The 20,684-nt window shown below is 42.3% G+C and overlaps 1 protein-coding gene across 2 annotated transcripts in view; it reads left to right on the top strand.

Annotated features, from left to right (window-relative positions):
• Positions 1 to 15,824: 15,824 nt before the first annotated feature.
• NLK (nemo like kinase) overlaps positions 15,825 to 20,684 on the top strand; it is a 123,166-nt gene continuing 118,306 nt past the window's right edge. For both annotated transcript variants that reach the window (XR_004982753.2, XM_036408546.2), the window contains exon 1: positions 15,825 to 17,594. Coding sequence is in view for 1 of the 2 variants with exons in the window: in XM_036408546.2 (XP_036264439.1) it covers positions 17,137 to 17,594 (458 nt within the window). In the remaining variant the exon portion in view is untranslated. The remainder of the gene's footprint in view (positions 17,595 to 20,684) is intronic.

The raw sequence follows: 20,684 nt of genomic DNA, 5'->3' as shown, positions 1-20,684 counted from the left end.
AGGCAAGGGTGAAATGCTGGTGTCTTTGCAGGTCAAGACCAGGCTGAGCTCCCCCACTCCCCCAACCCCATGCACTAATTTCGTGCACCAGGCCTCTAGTCATTTAATAAATCATGAAATGCCTATCACCCCATTTTTTTACTCTCTCTTTACCTTTCTATCCATGCAATCTCTGCCACAAAATGGTACAGCTTTAATAAATGCTAAGAAAAAAAATAAAGATCTGCTTCTTTTAAAAAACAATGGCTAATATTCATTGAGTGCAAACTATGTGCCAGATGCCATGTAGAATGCTTTATATCATCTCATCTCATACTCACAACAAATGTATCAGCATAAAGCCTGAATCATCTTTTTTTTCCTTTGAGTATTAGGGTCACATACTTTGGAATATGATCTTGTCCACATAGCCAAGAGAACAGTTGCGATGGGTACATTAATTTACTTAAGTGAATATATATCAATATCATTAAAAAAAAAAAAAAGATGCTGACTTGTGCCAGCATAAATAAAGCCTTGGAGAATTGCACTTGGGCAAATGAGTACCTTCAGGTTTAAAAAAAAATCTGTCAGGCCGAAACCAGTTTGGCTCAGTGGATAGAGCGTCAGCCTATGGAATGAAAGGTCCCAGGTTCAATTCTGGTCAAGAGCAGGTACCTTGGTTGTGGACACATCCCCAGTAGGGGGTGTGCAAGAGGCAGTTGATGGATGATTCTCTCTCAATGTTTCTAAATCCCTCTGTCTTCCTTTCTGTAAAAAATCAATAAAATATATTTAAAAAAACAAAAAACAAAAAGGAGTGGGCTCTTTAAAAGAAAAAAATCTTTCAGTCAGTTAATAAATATTTACTGAGCCCCACTATATATAGTTATTGGTGGGGGTGAAACACAAGGTATAGGATATGGACGTGGCTGGGAGAGTTGGATGACCCTCTACATCTGAGTATGATTTGTAAAGACTTTTAAATAGCACCCTCCTAAAAATTTCTAATAGTCAACCCACAGAGCAGAGCCTCTAAAAGAGGTTGCTATTCTAAGGTGACGGTGCCTTGCTGAGAAATGCAGGAAGCTATGTCCAAAGGGCACAGACAATCCCCTTCCACCCTATGCTTGGTGACTTAGTCTCAAAGAGTACAGTTGGAAGGAAGGGGTGTGGGTAGGAACTTTACAATGGAGAAATCTGGCAAATACTACTCCACATGACTAAAGTCAACATCAATGTTGATATGTCATCGTGATAGTATGTGCCCTTGATATGATATTATGAGAATGGAACTTTACCTCTCTGGCCTTCTACCAAAAACCCATAGCCCTAGTCTATCCATGAGAAAAATGTCAGGCAAAGATAAATTGAGGGACATTCTAAAAGTTCCTTACCAGTACCCCCTCAAAACCTCAAGAATAAGAGAAGGTAAACTGTCATGAAGAACAAGAGAAGTCTGAGAAACTATCCAGAGAAAGCTAAGGAAACATGACACCTAAGTATTTTCTTTCAGTGGTAATTCTTCTGTGGCTCAAGGGCTTAAACTCTTTACTGAAAGGTACTATAGTGTAGCATTTAAGAGTAAGAGATATAGCTGTAGTTGGTTTGGCTCAATGGATAGAACGTCAGCCTGTGGACTGAAGGGTCCTGGGTTCAATTTCAGTCAAGGGCACATGCCAGGATTGCAGGATCAATCCCCAGTAAGGGGGCATGCAGGAGGCAACCAATTGGTATGTTTCTCTCACATTGATATTTCTCTCTGTCTTTTCTTCTCTTTTCCACTCTCTCTAAAAATCAATAGAAAAATATCGTAGGGTGAAGATTAAAAAAGTAAAATAAAACTACAAGTAGAATACATACTACCATGATGTCTTTATGGTTATTTTTATTCAAAACATGGAACAGCTTCTATATGGATCATTTTATAAGTTTAGTAAAAGGGGTACTGGAATTAGAGGACATGTGTCTCTGCAATGAAGTGTGAGTGAGTGTGTGTGTGTGAGTGAGTGAGTGAGTGAGTGAGTGTGTGTGTGTGTGTGTAAAGAAAGAAAGGATCACTGATTTTTCCATTAGACATTCAAAAACATTTCATGAGGCCTTCAAAAACATTCTCATGCTGGGCATAGTGTTTGGTTCTGGAAATACAGGCTGAAGAAGACATGGACTCAGCTCTCAAGAGGCCTTCAATATAGACCAGAGACAAGGCCATGATTCTAAACGGAAAGCTGTAGAGAATGCTATGGGTACATGACAACTGATATGAGTTTTGAAGGATAAAACTGAGGTGGTAAAAAGCAAGAAAGGTGAGGGTAGGAGGGGCTCCGTGGGAGGGCCCTCTAGGAAAGAGAGCAGAATGTGTGAAGGTCTATCAATTTGAGGAAAAGGCCAACTTGCTCAATATGGCTGTGGGGCTGAGGGATGTCGGGGATGGACTGGATGGAATGCATATGAACATACACATAAAATAACTCCAGAATATTTAAAGGGCAATTTCATTGCCTAAATTCTAGCTGATGTCCTTTCTTCTCCCTAAAGTTTTCAGCACACTCCGATCCACAAAGATCTTATCAGTCCAGTTTACTGAGGAAGAATCCTGTGATATTTTGTGACATCTCTTGTTCATTTTCACTTAATTTCCATTCCTTTACCTTGAAGGCAGATTCTAAATATATTTACTGACCCAGCTGTCACGGCTCAGTGGTTGAGCATAGACCTATGAACCAGGAGGTCACAATTTGATTCCCCGTCAGGGCACGTGACTGGGTTTTGGGCTTGATCCCCGGTGTGGGGCCTGCAGGAAGCAGCTGAGCAATGATTCTCTCTCATCATTGATGTTACTATCTCTCTCTACTGCTCCCTTCCTTTCTGAAATCAATAAAAATATATTTTTAAATAAGTAATAAACAAATGTTTTATTTATTAGATACTGGGATATAAAATAAACTATATGAAATATAAAATAAACAAAATGAAAACCCTGTCCTCACAGAGTTTATTGTTTCAGTAGAGGGATACAGATAATAAATAAATAAATAAATAAATAAATAAATAAATAAATAAAAGAATGAATAAGTAAATAAATGTGTAGTTTGTTAAATGGAAATAGGAATGCTTTGGAGGAAAATAAATAAGGTTGAGAGAATAAGTATGTCTATTGTAGTACTTACTAAGTTGTGTATTAATTACCTGTGCCTAGATTAGGGGTATCGAACTCAATCAGAGAAGGGGCCAAAATCTAAAATCCAGCCTAAATCGCGGGCCGAATGGTTTACCGAACAGTCATAAACTGTCATTGTGATGGAAACGCAGCAGAGTGCAGTGATGACAGCGCGGTGCGGGCCACATTGCAAGGCCTGGCGGGACGGATTTGGCCCGCGGGCCTTGTGTTTGACACATGTGGCCTAGATTATTTTTCAAGGCCATAATTTGATTTTATTAATTCATATAGCTTACTGGTCCTATGCCTAGAACCGAGCATCTATATATATAAAAGCCTAAGCAACCTTTAGGACAGAACAATTGGAATGACCAGGACAACAGGAACGACTGGTCGACCACTCACTATATTGTGCACTGACACTGCCAACCTCCTGCGGCCCCTCCCCTCAGCTGGCCAGCCCCCCAGTAGGCCTTAATTGCCGGCCAGGCCAAGGCACCCCACCAATGTGTGAATTCATGCACTGGGCCTCTAATGTATTTAATAAAAACAGAAGAGCCTGACCCTGTTGACCCTGAGATGAGACTTCCTTGTTTAAATCAAATCTCTGACTCTTACCAGCATGACCTTGGATAAGGTACTTAGTTCTCTGTGCATGGCTTTCCTCATCTTAAAAAAAGAAGACAAAGATAGTACCTTCCTCATAGGGTTGTTGCAATGATTAAATGAGATAATATATTAAAGCACTTAAAATAATACCTTTGCATAGCCCTTAATAAATGATAACTTATTATTAAAAATTGTGATCTGAATATATTCTAATAGTATGGACGTTAGGGCAGTTAAAATAATGTATTGTCATTTGAAAAATCTGTTTATGCTAAGAGAGATCTTCAGATGAACCATCTTCTGAATTTACACCAGCATATCATTGCAGCCCAAATGTGGTCTGAGAGGTTTACCCAGAATATACGGACGTGAGCAGCTGACACAGGCCCTGGCTATCCTTTTGTGAATCTCAGACCCCACCTTGCATCCAGCAGCTCAGCAGAGCTGCCTAGTTGCTAGGTTTGGGAACGTGGTGTTAAAAATACAATTGTCCAGTTTGTTTGATGATAATATGTTCCGACAGTATTTAGCCTACAGGCCATGTACATTTCCATCATCTCTTCTCAGTGAAGAGATTGCCTGGAGCTATGTCATGTGTCTAGAAATATTGTCTTCTCAATTGTCAACAAAGTAAAAGAAGAGTCATCTCTTAAATTTGTCCGGGATACTGTAGTTGGCAAAGCACTCTCCTTCCCATTATCATTCAATCCACAAGCAGACACTCCATAGAGATAAGAAAGGGTGATCATTTCCCCTTAGCAGCTATGGAAACAGAGGCTTACAAAGTTAAGCCTCAGCCAAGTTGGCTGACCCATTCTTCTAGCTCCTGATTCTGTCTCTATGCCCTACACCAGGCTTCCCACAAATCCTGGGGTCCCCCAAACATTCAACATGTTGATATGGGCCCTTTCCCTCGGTGTTTATCCATCACTGTATCTTTTTTTTTAAATTCATCCAATACATACTCCTGTTTAGAGCCACAAAGTTCACAACTTGGTTGTTTCAGGTCAGGTGAGTGAGGCTCCCCTCAGTCCACTAGAGCGTCATAGGGCCTTCTGCATCCAGTCCCTTGTGGTTCTATCCCTGGGGCCGGCACTCCCTGGTTGGAGGATGGAAGTTGAAAGTCTGAAGTGACTCCAAAAAGGTTCATAGTTGCCATAAATGTAACAGTGATAGACAATATGTTACCATGGCACAAATCTAGGCAAACTGAGGTTCTCCTGGAAAATATACTCTCCTATTTCTCAGGCCAGCAACATTTTTTTTAAATTAGTAGTGTGTGGTAGATTTAGATAATTTTGCTAACTTATTTTACCAAATAAGAATTATAATTGGGGTCGAAACCGGTTTGGCTCAGTGGTAGAGAGTCTGTCTGCGGACTGAAAGGTCCCAGGTTCGATTCCGATCAGGGGCATGTACATTGGTTGCGGGCACATCCCCGGTAGGGGGTGTGCAAGAGGCAGCTGGTCGATGTTTTTCTCTCATCGATGTTTCTAGCTCTCTATCTCTCTCCCTACCTCTCTATAAAAAAATCAATAAAATATATTAAAAAAATAAAACAAATGTAATTTAAAAAAATTATAATTGGGGGGGCAATGGTAAGATATGTGCACATATAATAATTTAACTTAAAAAATAAATTTAAAAAAGAATAATAATTAGTAGTCATCATAAATAATAATATAGAAACATTTTCACACCGAAAAGGTAAGAGCGGTAGAATCTCAAAATAAGGAACAGTGTATAGTGTACATTTAGCAGAACTAAGAAATCTTTTTTTTTTTTTAAAGAAATTATTCTTATGTTTCTTATTCTATAGAGGTGTGTGTGAAACACTTCTCAGGCACTTGCTCTGAGGCTGGCATCTGGAATCACTGCTCTGGGACTTATAACATTATTTTGCCCTAGAACTCCTGCTGTGTTCAGAAATGGAGAATTCCAGGCCTAAGAAAGCATGTGTATGGACTTACAATAAAATTTGTCTGTACTTCTGAATTGGAGCCAAGACTTGTGAATTGTTCTTTCTGGATATACTATTAAAAGCAGTGAACATGATATAATTAGGTATCATTTGGAACAGTGCATTTGTTTTGTAGTGGTTAGGACAACATGTTAATCCTAGGAATAATTATGGAATCTGCAGTCAGCAGAGGGAAGCACCTGATTGGATGTCACATGTTACTACAACATAATATGCTCAAGACCTGTACACTAAAAAGTACAAAAAATTGCTCAGGGAAATTAAAGCCTAAGTAAGTGGAGAGGTTTATTGTGTTCCTGGATTGGAAAGCTCAATGTTAGTAAGGCTGACCTTTGAATAACGTGGTTTAAACTGCACAGATATTTATGCCTGGATTTTTTTCCGTAAATACAGTCAGCCCTTTCATATCACAGATTTTACAACCCCAGATCAACCAACCACAGATCAAAAACATTTTTTGCATCCTTAACTTCAGTTTCCCAACCATGAATCAAAAATACTGTTTTCAATCTGTGGTTGGTTGAAACTGCTGATATGAAGGGCCAACTGTCGTTACATTTAGGGGGAGTCAAAAAATATAAGCAGATTTCAGCTGCATGGGTGTTGGCACATTTACGTCCAGTGATGTTCATAGGTCAACTGTAGATATCCACACAAAAACCTGTGCACACATATTTATAGCAGCTTCATTTACAATTGCTAAAATCTGGAAATAACCCAATGTCCATCAACTGGCAAATGGATACATAATTTGTGATTCATCTCTACAATGAAATACTCAGCAGTAAAAAGAAAATACCTATTGACACATGAAACACCATGGGTGAATCTCAAACACACTTTGAGTGGGAGAAACCTTATATATGAGACCATACTGTAGAATTCCATTGATATGAAATTTAAAAACAGGCAAGCAAATAAGTGGTTCCTTGCCTCAGGACTGAGAAGGATTGACTGGAAAAAGACAAAGATAGAAACAGTCTCTATCTCCTTTGGAGTAGTGATTACACGGGCGTGTATGTTTGTCAAAACTCAAAAAACTTAAAGTACTTGTTGGCTGAACAGTACAGTCCAATAAAGGTTATTTTGAAAGTAAAACTAAAATTTTGAATTGATTTTTTTGAATTAACTTTTTAAAAAAAAAATAAATTCCTAACTGTGCCTTTGTGCTAGCTATCATGCATATAAAGGATTGCACTGATGCAGTCTCAAGTTGTTGGAGATATGAGCACTGCATTTGGAAATAATGGCCTGCCTAGATAGGTATATAGAAGTGAAGTAGCTAACCAAATAGAAGCAGGCCATTGGTTGGAAATGTGATTTTTATTATTAGAGTGCTACTTACAATCTGAATATATAAGCAGCAGCAGGTTTTGAAGGCAGAAGACAAAGGTAACGTCATAGGGATGACTTGTGGAGAAGAAAAAGAGATAAGGCTAGGGGACTTCCTTCCAGGGCAGTGGGAAAGTCATTAGAGGCTCTCATCTCTTCAATCTTGGAAGAATTCCTGAATCAGCAATATTGAAGAGTAAGGAAGAAAGGGGTTCAGAATGGTTCACAGTGGGCATCCCTCAGCCAAAGTAAAAAGAAAGAAACATTGTGTAAATGGATGGACCCACTTATAGGTACATGTGCAGGAGGCATGGATGGGAACACGTTGAAACCTTCTTTGTAAAAGCTAGAAAATGTAAGCAAGTTAAATGGGAAATGATTTAATAAATAAATCATTTATTTATGGCCCTATCGGTGTGGCTCAATGGTTGAGCATCAACCTATGTACCAGGAGGTCATGGTTGGATTCTGGTCAGGGCTTTAACGTGTTCCCATCCATGTCTCCCTCTGCACAGAACACAAATGGTTTTCATTGAAGGGTCATGACATCTCTGGAGCCGTGTCCTGGAGCAGGAATTTATCAATGTTTCCAGAGCCACCAAGAATTTCCAGTCAGGCACTTACATTGACGCAATGATTCTGGCTCTTTAGATCTCCCACCAGCCTCTTCTCCATCTCTCCACCCCACTCCCACAAGCCCATGCTCTGAGACCATGCCCATCCAGCAGCCTCCTGCTGCTGATTTAGTTTCCCATGGAGGCTTGCCTAGCAGGAGAAAATGTGCAGAGGGGAGGAGGCAAGTATTACAATCTAGTTGTTGGTTGTATTTGTCACTGAGAGGCAGGCAATCGAGTGGCCTGCTTCTTGTTTCCAGGCCTTTATTATGAGGCCCCTTATCCTCCTGTTGCAAGTTTTTTTGTGTGTATTGGAATCTACTAGGAAGCTTTTACAAATCCTAATGTCCCAAGTCGTACCCCATGTCAATCAAATGGGGTGTGGCACCAGGCAGGCAATGGTCAGCTGCCACCGGCTTGGGAGACCCTATTGTGTATCTCTTCCCAACTCCATCTTCAGTAAAATTAACTGTGGTGGAAGTTTTTGTACCACTGAAATAGGCCATACATGAGGGGTGTGTGTGTGTGTGTGTGTGTGTGTGTGTGTGTGTGTGTTTCTTTCTAAAGAGCCAGTTATTAAGCACTTACCAGCACACCTCTGAAGCCAGGAGTCCAGGGTTTTCCCCGGTGATTACAATGTACAGCAAGATTTGGGATCCAGTTTCAGTTTCTGCCTACAAGGTGCTCAGTGCGGTCTTGGAGAACTTGATGGCACCTGCTCACTCTAGGAATGGGTATTTTAGCCTGCAGCTTTCTTTCTAACCCGGGGCCACTGTCTCTGAAAACTTTCAGAGAGGGGCAACCTTCATTCTGTTCTGGAAGCTGAACTCTGTAATTTGGTGTGTTGGGGTTGGATTGCTGGAAATTTTGTACAGGGCTTATTAGGGCCCTTTTAGTGAAAAAGTGTCTTGCTTGTCACATTTGGAATCCAAGCTGAAAGTAGTTCCGCAGGACATTTCCCGTATAACATGATGAAATGTCCCTTATTTTATTGTATGTTCAATACATGTGTTATGTTTTCATTTATTGACTTAAGAAGTCAGAGTAATCAAGGGCATCTGCAAATGTTAAGAATAATGCTTTTATTATATTTTAAAACACATTTTAAAAAATTAACTTTAAGATAAAATGTTTATCACTGATTCACCTGGGAAGGGGGAAAGTGTGGCACATTGCCTGACTCTCAAGGACGTGAGTCAGGGTTAAGATTTGGTCTTGGGTTCGGAGCTGAAAGGCAGAGAGGGGTTAGGCGAGGCCAAAGTCTCAGATAGTTCTGCAAAGGGAACACTCAGGCTGTGCTATTGTGATGGATAGAGGCCCAGCTGTGAGGGGAAGAAGACCCAGGGCCTCAGCAGAAGGCCTGGACAGCACGTGAACTTGGATTTGCCTGGCCTTCCCCAGTCCCCAGCTTGTTACCGTATTCCATCTCTATCTTAGTTCTCTTGACTCCTGACATTGTATTGCCCCCAAACTGATTCTTCCACTGTCCTGTCTGGCTTCCCTTATTATGCATCCCTGTAGCTGATTATGGACATGCCCTTTGTCCCACAACACTGCCAAATGCTCAAAGGTCTGCAGCCTTACACTGTTTTGTTTTCAATATATATATTATTGATTTCAGAGAGGAAGGGAGAGGGAGAAAGAGATAGAGACATCAATGATGAGAGAGAGTCATTGATCAGCGGCCTTCTGCAAGCCCCCTACTAGGGATCGAGCCCACAACCCAGGCATGAGCCCTTAGCCGAAATCAAACTGGGACCTTTCAGTCCACAGGCTGACGCTCTATGCACTGAGCCAAACCACCTAGGGCCTTACTCACACTGTTTGATCAAGCTTCCAGCTTTACTTTGGCACTAACTGCTATGTTATGCCTGTCACAAGGCTGATAGGGAGCCTGAAGAGGCCCTGGAAAATAAATGAGGAAAAATAGGAGAAGCAATTTATAATTTATTAAGAGTTAGGTATCACATTTCATTCCCCCTCCCCGCCCCCAACACACACACACACACACACACACACACACACACACACACACAGACACACACCTTTCCAAATAGAAGGCCATTGGAAATGGAAACACCAGAAAAAAATTTGATCAGAAAATCACACATTTAAGACACTATCTGCATTAACTGGCTACTCTGTGTCAGACACTATGCCCAGAATTTCATATATTAACTAGAGGCCAGATGCAAGAAATTCATGCAAGAGTAGGCCTCTGCAGCCACAGTGGCTGCCTTCCTCACAGCCGCGGCTGCCGCCCTGGCTTTGTCCAAAATGCCATCTGGAAGAACATCTGGACCGCTGTTCGGTCGATTGACATATTACACTTTTATTATTATAGATATGTGACCTTATTTAATCCTATCAATATCCCTTCAAAGTAGATATACTTTCTACTTCAAAATAGGTATGACTATCCCATTTCACAGATGAAGAAATGAAAGCTCAAAAGTGTTAAGTGCACAAAATCATGTCTTAGAAAAATTTTCATAGCATCACATTTCAGTTGAAGACTTTGAATGTCTAAGTCAGTAGTCAGCAAACTCATTAGTCAACACAGCTAAATATCAAACAATAGAATGATTGAAATTTCTTTTGAGATCCAAATTTTTTAAAACTTAAACTTCTTCTAATACCAGTTCTTCAAAATAGACTTGCCCAGGCCGTGGTATTTTGTGGAAGATCCACACTCACAGGGCCAAAGAGCCACCTGTGGCTCGTCAGCCACAGTTTGCCGACCACGGTGTCTTATGAAAGACCGGAGGTGGTCCTGCCTGCCTGGCACTGAGGATTTGGTTTAAAAATGTTGAAAAGGCCAAAAACCGGTTTGGCTCAGTGGATAATAGAGCGTCGGCCTATGGACTGAAAGGTCCCGGGTTCAATTCCAGTCAAGGGCATGTACCTTGGTTGCGGGCATATCCCCAGTAGGAGGTGTGCAAGAGGCAGCTGATTGATGCTTCTTTCTCATCGATGTTTCTAACTCTCTATCCCTCTCTCTTCCTCTCTGTAAAATATTTTTTTAAAAATTAAAAATGTTGAAAAGGTGAGACTCACTAGTATGTAATACTTTAAACAATAAAGAATTTAGCCAAAGCCGGTTTGGCTCAGTGGAAGAGCGTAGGTCTGCAGACTGAAAGGTCCCGGGTTCGATTCGGTCAGGGGCATGTACCTTGGTTGCGGGCACATCCCCAGTAGGGGGTGTGCAAGAGGCAGCTGGTCGATGTTTCTCTCTCATCCACGTTTCTAGCTCTCTATCTCTCTCCCTTTCTCTCTGTTAAAAATCAATAAAATATATTTTAAAAAAAAGAATTAAATTTTTTTAAAAAATGTTGAAAAGGTATCAGAGATCAGTGAGGAAGTCCCCTGGGCTGTGAGGATTGAAAGTGGAAGAATTTCCTGCCCACTCTTCCCTGTACTCCATAGCATCACTCCCTTGGCCATGCCCTCCAGCTGTGTGTATACAGTGTGAAGCTGGCCGCTCCATAGCTAGGTGAGGTTCAAGTTACTTTGCCTTTCTGAGTCTGTTTCTTCACTTGCAAAATGGAATGCAGTGATGATTTATCCCTTAAGATAGCATTCATCAAGTGCCCAGCGCCACTGAATAGGTTTCTCCCTTGGTTGTCCTTTAATGCTTATGGTCTGGCTAAGTTCTGCAAGGTCTCCACAGGCAACTCAAGATGGAGCCAGTTCTTGGAAAAAAGGCAAGATCACCCCCGCTTCCTGCACAGTCTATTCCTGCTTATGCATTCTGATGTCCTGCTTGCTTTTTTAGGCTCTAAGTGCTATCCTGCTGACTCACTTCCGACTTCTCCTTCATCATGCTCAGCTCCTGAAAATGGAACAGAATGGAAAGGGCCGGATATTGTGCGGTCTGGCGATGTGGTTAAAAGGAATTGGGTGGCTGTCAGGCCAGCCCAAGTGGATGGAATGCTGGGGACATGAACGGAGCAAAATGCCCAAAGTGTTTCTCCCATCTGACACATAGGACATTCTGCCTGGACTGTAATACTAATAATAACCACTCCACTCACTGCCACAGATGAGGAGCCAGGCAGGCCCTGGGCTGTGTGCTTTCCATGACTGTCTATTTGAATCATCACAATAACTGGAAAAGTCAGGGATTCTCTCTATTTTATGGACAAGGAAATTAGACTATGGCAGGTGAAGGAACATTCCCAAGGTCACACAGCTAGAAAGGGGCAGAACAGGGATTCAAGCCCATGATCTAGATCTATACTGTCTAATACGGTAGCCACTAGCCACATGAAGCTAATGAGCACTTGAAATATGACTAGTGTAACTGAGGAAATTGAATTTTTAATTCAATTGAGATGTGTTGTAAATGCAAATATATGTCAGATTTCAAAGACCTAGTATCAAAATATAGATAAATGTTTATATTGATTACATGTTTAAAATGATAATATTTTGGATATATTGGGTTATATAAAATATATTAAAATAATTATATCTGTTTCTTTTTATTTTTCATGTGACTATTAAAATTTCATAGTGACTCTCATTATATTTCTATCATATATAGAGTGTCCCAAAAAAATGTATACACACTTTAACAGTTGTAGATTATATTATATTTTGAAAATAAAATGTATTTTCCTAAACACTCTCTTCAAAGAGTGTATACATTTTGGGGGGACATTCTATATATATTTAGACAGAGCTAATCTGAACCATGAACATTAAATGGTCATCGGGCCAGTGATTTATCAATTGATAATTTGATAAATTAAATTTTGATAATTTTTGGGAACATGAATCCCCAATTTATGTATTTTTACTTATTTATAAATTATATGCTTGTACATTACTCTGCATATTATGTATATTATAAAACGCTGATAAAATGGACATTTTAAAAAGATGAAATTAAAAATAAGTAGAATTCATTGTATTCATTTCCTCCTAGAGCCTAATAGCTTACTTTGTCAACTTGGAGTATGTTCATAACATTTTGGAAACTCCTGCACTACACTTAGAGCTCTTAGAGGGCAGAGATTCTAATTCACATATGCCCTCCCACATTATTGAACGTAGCACCAAACCTACATACACTTCATGGTCAAAAAATGTTTGTGTCAAGAATCAAAAGCTCTTAATATGCAATAATTTTTTGGTGGATTGGATTATTTCTTTATTTCACATGTATTAAGCACTTTCTAGGTGCTCGATACTATAATAGGTGCTGAAAAGTAAGTTTAAGAAGTCCTGGCTCATGTTGATCAGTTGTTACAGCATTGGCCTGCACACCAAAGGGTGTCAGGTTTGGTTCCCAGTCAAGTATCTGGGTTTCAGTTCTCTCTCTGCCCCTGGTTGAGGAGCATGTGGGAGGCAACACATCAATGTTTCTCTCTCTCTCTCTCTCTCTCTCTCTCTCTCTCTCTCTCTCTCTCTCCCTTCTTCTTCTTCTTCTTCTTCTTCTCCTCCCCCTCCTCCTCCTCCTCCTCCTCCTCCTCCTCCTCCTCCTCTCCTCCTCCTCCTCCTCCTCCTCTTCTTCTTCTTCTTCTTCTTCTTCTTCTTCTTCTTCTTCTTCCACTCTCTCTGAAAAAGCAATAGAAAAAATATCCTCAGGTGAGGATTAAAAAAAAAAAAAAGTTTAAGAAAATTCAGCCCCTTTGACCAGTGCTTCTCAAACTTGAGTATGTGTAAGAATCACCTCCAGGGCTTGTTAGACAGATTCCTGCCTGAACGTCCCGTCCACGAGATTCGGATTCAGTGGGCCTGGGATAGAACTTGAGACACTGCATTTCTAAGACGCTTCTATGAAACTACCCTGAGGAAGAGACTGATATGCATTGAAATTGGAAATGCATCCCAAATATTATGTGAGGATGGGGCTAGGGAAAGAGAATGAACATATATTAAACTTTTACTGTTTGCAAAGAACTTTTAAATATATAACCAACCTCATTTAACCCTCACCACAACTTGGTAAGGCATATATTATCTTCATGTTCAGTTGAGGCAACTGAGATGCAGGTTAGTTAAGTTACCTAAGTCATAGAGCTAGTTAGTAAATAGCAGAGCTTAGATTGGTACCTACTTCTCTACACTGAAAAACTCATGAAAATATGTAGTGTGTTTTCATGTTTTAGACACTGCCTTGGGAACCAGGCATGCAACACTGAATGGGACAGACAAGCTCTCTGTCTTGGTCAAACTCAGTAAACAATTAAAATACAGAGTTTTCAGTGCTATGAGGGAGGCAGTGCAATGGAGCTTTATAACAGAGACACAACTCTACAACAGGGTTGGGAAAGCTTTCCAGAAAAAAAAAAAAGAAGAAGAAAAAAGTAAAATTTACAGGAAGAATTGCATGGTAAGTTAAAAAGTGAAGGGTGAGTGAGGAGTGTTTTGAACTGAAAATATTCATAAAGGCTTGGAGAGACTGAAAGAAGTTTAGAATATCTGAAGAGGGTGGATATGAGAGATAAGGCCCTTGAAGAAGACGAGAACCAGCTAGTGCTGGGTCATTTAGACCAGCGTTTTTCAACCGCTGTTCCGCGGCACACTGTTGCCTGGTGTGCCGTAGGTGCAGACAAGACAAGAATTTTATAATTTTTCACTATTTTGTTTACTTAATATTTCATAATAAAGTAATTATAAAATACTTTCTTTGTGTTTATTTGATTCCTATTCAAGAGAATTACTTTATATATAGTCAATATAGGCACAGAGTTAAATTTTTTAACATTTTCTAATGGTGGTGTGCCTCGTGATTTTTTTCATGAAACAAGTGTGCCTTTGCCCAAAAAAGGTTGAAAAACACTGATTTAGACTTACTGACTTTAATCAAGAGTAGGAGCATGGTTAGACTTGATTTTTTAAAAGATTGCTATCCTCTCAGTGGAGGATGGATTGGAAAAGAGCTAGCCTGTAAACAGGGAGATGCGCTGAAGAATTTGGTAATACTCTGGCATCTGGGAATGGGAAGGTGGTTAGAAGAGGTTCAAGGTATTGAAAACTTTATGCTTAATTAGAAGGGGAGGAGTGGGTAGGCAAGAGAAATCAGAGATGATCTCCAGGGTTCTGAGTGCACATTTTTAGTAAAAGAAGGTACTATAAGCTTATTATTTCATTTTTTTTAAAAAAGAAAGAAATTCAGGTAAGTGAAGTTATGTGAAAGTAAAAGAAAGATGATGTTTTAGTAAGATTTCAATGGCTAGAATTTATTGACTTAGAAAAGATGGGAGAAAAATGTAATCTTTATGGTTAAGTTTATTATTTTTATTGTTTTAAATTTGCATTTGTATGATAGGCTTACTGTCCATTGAGAGTTGAGTTGTGAATGCTGGACATAACACCTCTTTTTGCCAAGATCAAAATTGGCCATGAAGGACCAGCCCACAGGTATGAACTGTCAGTATACTGGGTTTCTGCTGCGACAGTTTGTTGAGTAACCTTGAACCTTAAATATTTGGAGCCCCCCACTTCTCTTTTGCTCCCCGTAGTTTTTCACACCTTATGCCTTTAAAAGGGATAGTAAAGGGCTCCTATCAATGGACCAGCGAAGACTTGGACTCCGCCTTCTTCTTCTAGGTCCCGCCCCCTTTCTTTTAAGTCACACCCCCTTCACTGATCCCGCCTCCTAAAAAAGTCGTCGCTGATATGACAGCGAATTCTCCACAACCCTGACCTATAGGAAATCTTAAAGGTGGGACCGCGATCAATCTTCATGTCCATTTGTTAAATCAAGTGTCTATCTGGCACCAGTCCCAGCCCACTTCATCTCCAAGCCAAGGATTGGTTGCTCTGTTCTCGGTCCCCGGCTGACGATTGGTTCTTTCATTCCACCCTCTCTTCCAGCTTTGCAGGCGGGATTAGCACGCAGCTTCCTGCTCCTGCCAAAAAAAATAAAAAAGAAGAAAAAGAAAAGAGGAGAGAGGCGAAAGAAAAATGTCAGAGAGATCTTTGGGTTTTCATTCGCCGTTAGCCTTGTCGGTCAGGCCAAGCTCTGCCTCTCGATTGGCTTTTCTATCTGCCCATCCCAGAGAGGGGCGGGATTTCCCCAGGAGACCCACATCTCGTTGCCACTGGCCGAGCAGTGCGCCTGTCTGAAGCTCCGGCCCCAGGATTGGGAGCGGAAGCGGACAGGTGGGCGTGGATTGGCTAGGGAAGCCGGTCAGTGTGAGACGGGGGCGGGGCCTCGGCGGCTGGTTGCGCGTGTCCGCCGCTGGCTCCGCTCTATCCGGCTTTGCTAGGGGAGGTGAGTCTGGCCGCGGCTGCACCGGCGGCTGAGGAGGCGGCGGCGGCTGAGGAGACTACGGCCGCGGCGGCGACTGAGGAGGAGGAGGAGAAAGCGGCCGCAGGGACTGAAGCCGGGTGGGGGGGAGGGGGGGAGACGGAGCAGCCTTGAGCCCAGCGGGGGCCGTCGCGCGGGGGGACCCACCCGCTCTCCCCCCCAACCCTCCTCGCAGAAGCGCCGGCGGCGGCGGCGGCGGCGGCGGCGGGGGGTAGGAATCTGCCGGCTTCCGACTGCACCCCGCCCGCCTCCCGGGGAGGCTGCTGTTCTTTGGCCCCCGGGACCCTCACCTCATCCCCGGGGCGGTTCCCTCTGCCTGGGCGTCCGAGGGCTGCCCACCTCTCTTTCATTCCAGCCTGCATCTCCGTGCCTCCACTTTGCTCCCCTTTCTCCTCGCGGTCCTGCCTGCCTGCCTGCCTGCCGCCGCCTCGGCTCACTCTCTCCTGCTCCTTCCCTGGCTCTTTTCTGTTCGGGAAAGTTTAGTCTCTGTCTCTCTTTCCCCCCACAGCCAGGTCAGCCTGACTGAGAGTCGGGGGAGATGTAGGGAGGCCTGAGAGTTCGCGGGGGGGAGGCTGGTTTCCCTGAAAATTTCCCCCCATCTTTTATATTTTTTTGGCGGGGGGGTGGTTGGAAAAATTTTTAATTGTGTTATTTTATTTCATTTTATTTTATTTTATTTTTGAGGAGGAGGTAGGTGTTTAGAAAAGGATGTGGGGATGGAAGGGGTAGAGGAGTCAACTCCCTTACAAGATTCCCAGGGCGGCGCGTTACCTGGTCCTTTGCGCGTGCGGGGTTCAGGGGGTCGGGAGGCTGGGCCTGTATTCCCACATTCGAAGTTGGAGCCTCCCCCGAAGTAAGGATGGAGTTCTAGTACCCACTTGTGGCAGGAAACCTGGGGGGCGCGGGGGGGTTCCTTTTTCTTTTTCCTTTTCTTTTTCTTTTTCTTCTTTTCATTTTTTTGGCAATCCACACCCTTCCACACACACCCCAAAACCAAACACCAAGATCCTCTCTAACTTGTCTGGATTGACGGATGAAGAAGACGTAAAGCCAGTGGCGCTCCATGGTGGTTTTGGAGGTGGCGTGAGTGGTTTCGCTTCATTTTTTTTTTTTTTTCTCCAATGGCCAAATGACAGCTTGACCTAGTTTGCTTTCCAGTCAAAGGGCATTTTTATTTTTTAATTTTTTTATTTTGTGAATGTCTCTTTGTGGCGCGAGAGCCAACGCAAAAATGATGGCGGCTTACAATGGCGGTACATCTGCGGCGGCAGCAGGTCACCACCACCACCATCACCACCACCTTCCCCACCTCCCTCCTCCTCACCTTCACCACCACCACCACCCTCAGCACCATCTCCACCCGGGGTCGGCGGCGGCTGTGCACCCCGTCCAGCAGCATACCTCCTCGGCGGCTGCGGCAGCCGCAGCAGCGGCCGCGGCTGCTGCCATGTTGAACCCTGGGCAGCAGCAGCCATATTTCCCATCACCGGCCCCCGGCCAGGCTCCTGGACCGGCTGCAGCGGCCCCAGCTCAGGTACAGGCCGCCGCCGCCGCCACAGTGAAGGCGCACCATCATCAGCACTCGCATCACCCCCAACAGCAGCTGGACATCGAGCCGGATCGACCTATTGGATATGGAGCCTTTGGTGTTGTCTGGTGAGTATCAAGAGGAAAACACAACTTCTCATGGTTTCTTCTCGTGGTTGTGACTCGGGCGCGTCACCTCCTAACGGTTTTCTCCATGCTGACCAAAGGGGAGCGAGACACCCTCACTTCACAGGGTAAACAGGAAGACAGGGTGTCACTTGAATGGTAAAGAGGCCTAATGCATAGGTCATCCAAGCTTATACATTTTTTTTTTTTTTTAATCCTCACCTGAGGATATCGTTCCAGTTGATCTTTTAGAGAGAGTGGAAGAGAGAGGGAAAGACAGAAACATCGATGTGAGAGAAACACATCGATTGGTTGCCTCCTGCAGGCGGGCCCAGGGCCCAGGACCAGGAGGAGCCTGCAGCCAAGGGTTGTGCCCAAGGTTCGAACTCGGGATCCTTTGGTCCATAGGCCAGTGCTGTATCCACTGAGCCAACCGGCTAGGGCTAAGGTTATGCTTTTGAGTCATGTCAAATTTTGGTGGAGAATCTTCTGAGGAGTAACACACGTAAGTTTGCTGTCTACCGACCTTTTAGTTTAGAATCTAACCAAGCCACAAAGTGTGGGATCAATAGATGAAGGTGTGAAACTTTTTTTGCTGCAAAAACCTTGGGCATCTCTCCTGTTTGATTTAAGAGTGAATCAGCCAAAACCAGTTTGGCTCAGTGGATAGAGCGTCAGTCTGTGGACTGAAAGGTCCAGGGTTTGATTCCCGTCAAGGGCATGTATCTTGGTTGCCGAAATATCCCCAGTAGGGAGTGTGCAAGAGGCAGCTGATCGATGATTTGTCTCATCGATGTTTCTAACTCTCTATCCCTCTCTCTTCCTCTTTGTAAAAAATCAATAAAATATATTTATTTTAAAAAGTAAGAGTGAATCAGTTGCAGCAAATGTCACAACAGACCCAAACTCTATTCCCTTTAATTGTTTTACCATTGCGATATACCTTGCAAAACTACTTTGCTGTCCTTCCCGTCTTTTCAGCCTTTTCAGCCCTTCGTTTGAGATCTTGATCACCAGGAAGAAGATAGGGCTCATATTTGAACCAGTTAAGTCACTTCTTGCGTGGTTTATTTTAAACTGTAAGGCTACAGTTGGGAAGTATTTCGCTTCAGCCTTTTGATAAGAATGCATTAAATATAGCATCACACATGAGTACCACAAATGAGGTCAGTAGAGGGTAGCTATACTGTGGCCCACATTTGGTGTAATGTTTTAATGTCATTTAGTGCCTCTGAATTTGCTCTTGTAACTTGGTTGGTTGCTGTAGTAGGAAGTAGACTTTTTAAACTTACAAAACTGCTCTGCTTTTGCTAGTGCTAAGGTATTTCTCTAAGTCCAAGGGTTTCTTAAATGCAACATTGTGTCTGATCTCAGGAAGATTGGTAGTTTATAATATAATGTATTTATCATTATAGGGTTCTATTTGTATCCAAACTAGAGTGAACTGAGTTTTTCCACCAAGGATTCAGTGTTGTGGTGTGGATAGATGAATTGATGTTTTGAGTGCTTTCAAAAATATATTCTTGTTAAATGTCTAGAAAAGCCCCCATCACCACAGGAAAATGAACGAACTCTTTGGAACTAGCCTGGTACATGTCACCTTTCGTCATTGTTTTTCAGGCTCTAATTGATGAATATCATTTTTGCATTGTATCTGGCCATCTTTATATATATTTAAGATTTTATAATGTAGGCTGCCGGAGTGATCTGATCTGTTTGTGTTCTTTTTTGTTTTTGTTTTAAACTAGTAGTGTTTTCCCAGCTAAGTCTCCCAGGAGATTGCAGCGGTAATGCTCCCTTCTCTGAGGTGTGTGGGATTCCTGGTGGCAGAGTCTATGTAGCCAGTAATGGTGCCTCTTTGGTGGTTCTGCTCAGGGACCTGCCTGTTCCTGCCTTCCTCTCTTCTCTTCCATATCCTATCCTCAGGGATTGCACTGTGAACACCCTTCCATTTCTTGCCTGACCCTTGAGGATTTCAAAGCTTGATTTGGGGCCCGCAAAGGGGGAGGGAAAGGGAGGCAGGAAAAAAGTTGTTCCTTGCTTTAAATTTTGTCATTGATTTACTGAGAATTTGTGTGGATTTTCTTAGCCATGGATACTCTTTCTTTTTAGTGCTTTGCGTACAACACTAAGAACTAGAGATACTGAAAGGGAAATGGGTTGTACTTCCTATACTATAAAGGTGTTATTTGCATTTCTACCAAATGGTGATGTTACCTGTAGAAATTTTAACTTCAAGTTGGTGCTAAGGGAGAAGTTTTTATTTTTAAAGGAGAGGGAGGTGAGGAATTGGAGTGCTGAAACATCACCACAGTGAACATTCTGATAATAGGTATTCTGAATTAGTGGTATATTAAAATCCCAATATGTTTGATTTGAATTCATTCTAGATTGTTTCCATTCATTGACCCCTTCTGTATACTTTTTTCTATATGCTTGAAGTGCCTCCTCCTGTGCACTGTCTTCTGTTGTAGTACATCGGTTGTTTTGTATTTGCTTGTCTCACTGACTACATTTATAAGCCCCTTAGGGTTAAGGACTGTGGTCTACAAAAATACATTTTTTTCCTAGCCGGTTTGGCTCAGTGGTAAGAGCATAGGCCTGCGTCCCGAAGGGTCACGGGTTCAATTCCAGGTCAAGGGCACGATCTTTGGCTGCAGGATCAATTCCCCAGGGAAGGGCGTGTATTGGAGGCAACCAGTCTATGATGTTTCTCTCTTATCTATGTTCCTCTCTCCTCCCTCCCTTACACTCTTCTCTAAAATCAATAGTAAAATATCCTTGGGAGAGGATTAAAAAAAAAAAAAAAAAAAGACCTACGTTTTTTCTCCCCAGCACTTCGCACAGTGCTGTGGCATCTTTGCTGCTTGGTTACTTGATCTGCTCAAAATTTCTACAGGTAACCTTCTTTGTTCTTTAGCCAAGTTTTTCTAGTTATTATATTGAGTGTTTTTATCAGCTGTTACAGGTGAAATACAATTTGGTATGGAAAAAAAGAAGAGTTCCAGGTGTGTGTTTTAGTATGCAAATGCTTTTCTATTTTTATATTTCCATATTGTTGACTTGCTGGCTGAATTGCTTATTATAGTATTT

The sequence above is a fragment of the Pipistrellus kuhlii genome, unplaced genomic scaffold, assembly GCF_014108245.1.
Source record: "Pipistrellus kuhlii isolate mPipKuh1 unplaced genomic scaffold, mPipKuh1.p scaffold_m20_p_39, whole genome shotgun sequence".
Classification (NCBI taxonomy): Eukaryota; Metazoa; Chordata; class Mammalia; order Chiroptera; family Vespertilionidae; genus Pipistrellus; species Pipistrellus kuhlii.
This window is presented reverse-complemented; position numbering and strand designations above follow the sequence as displayed.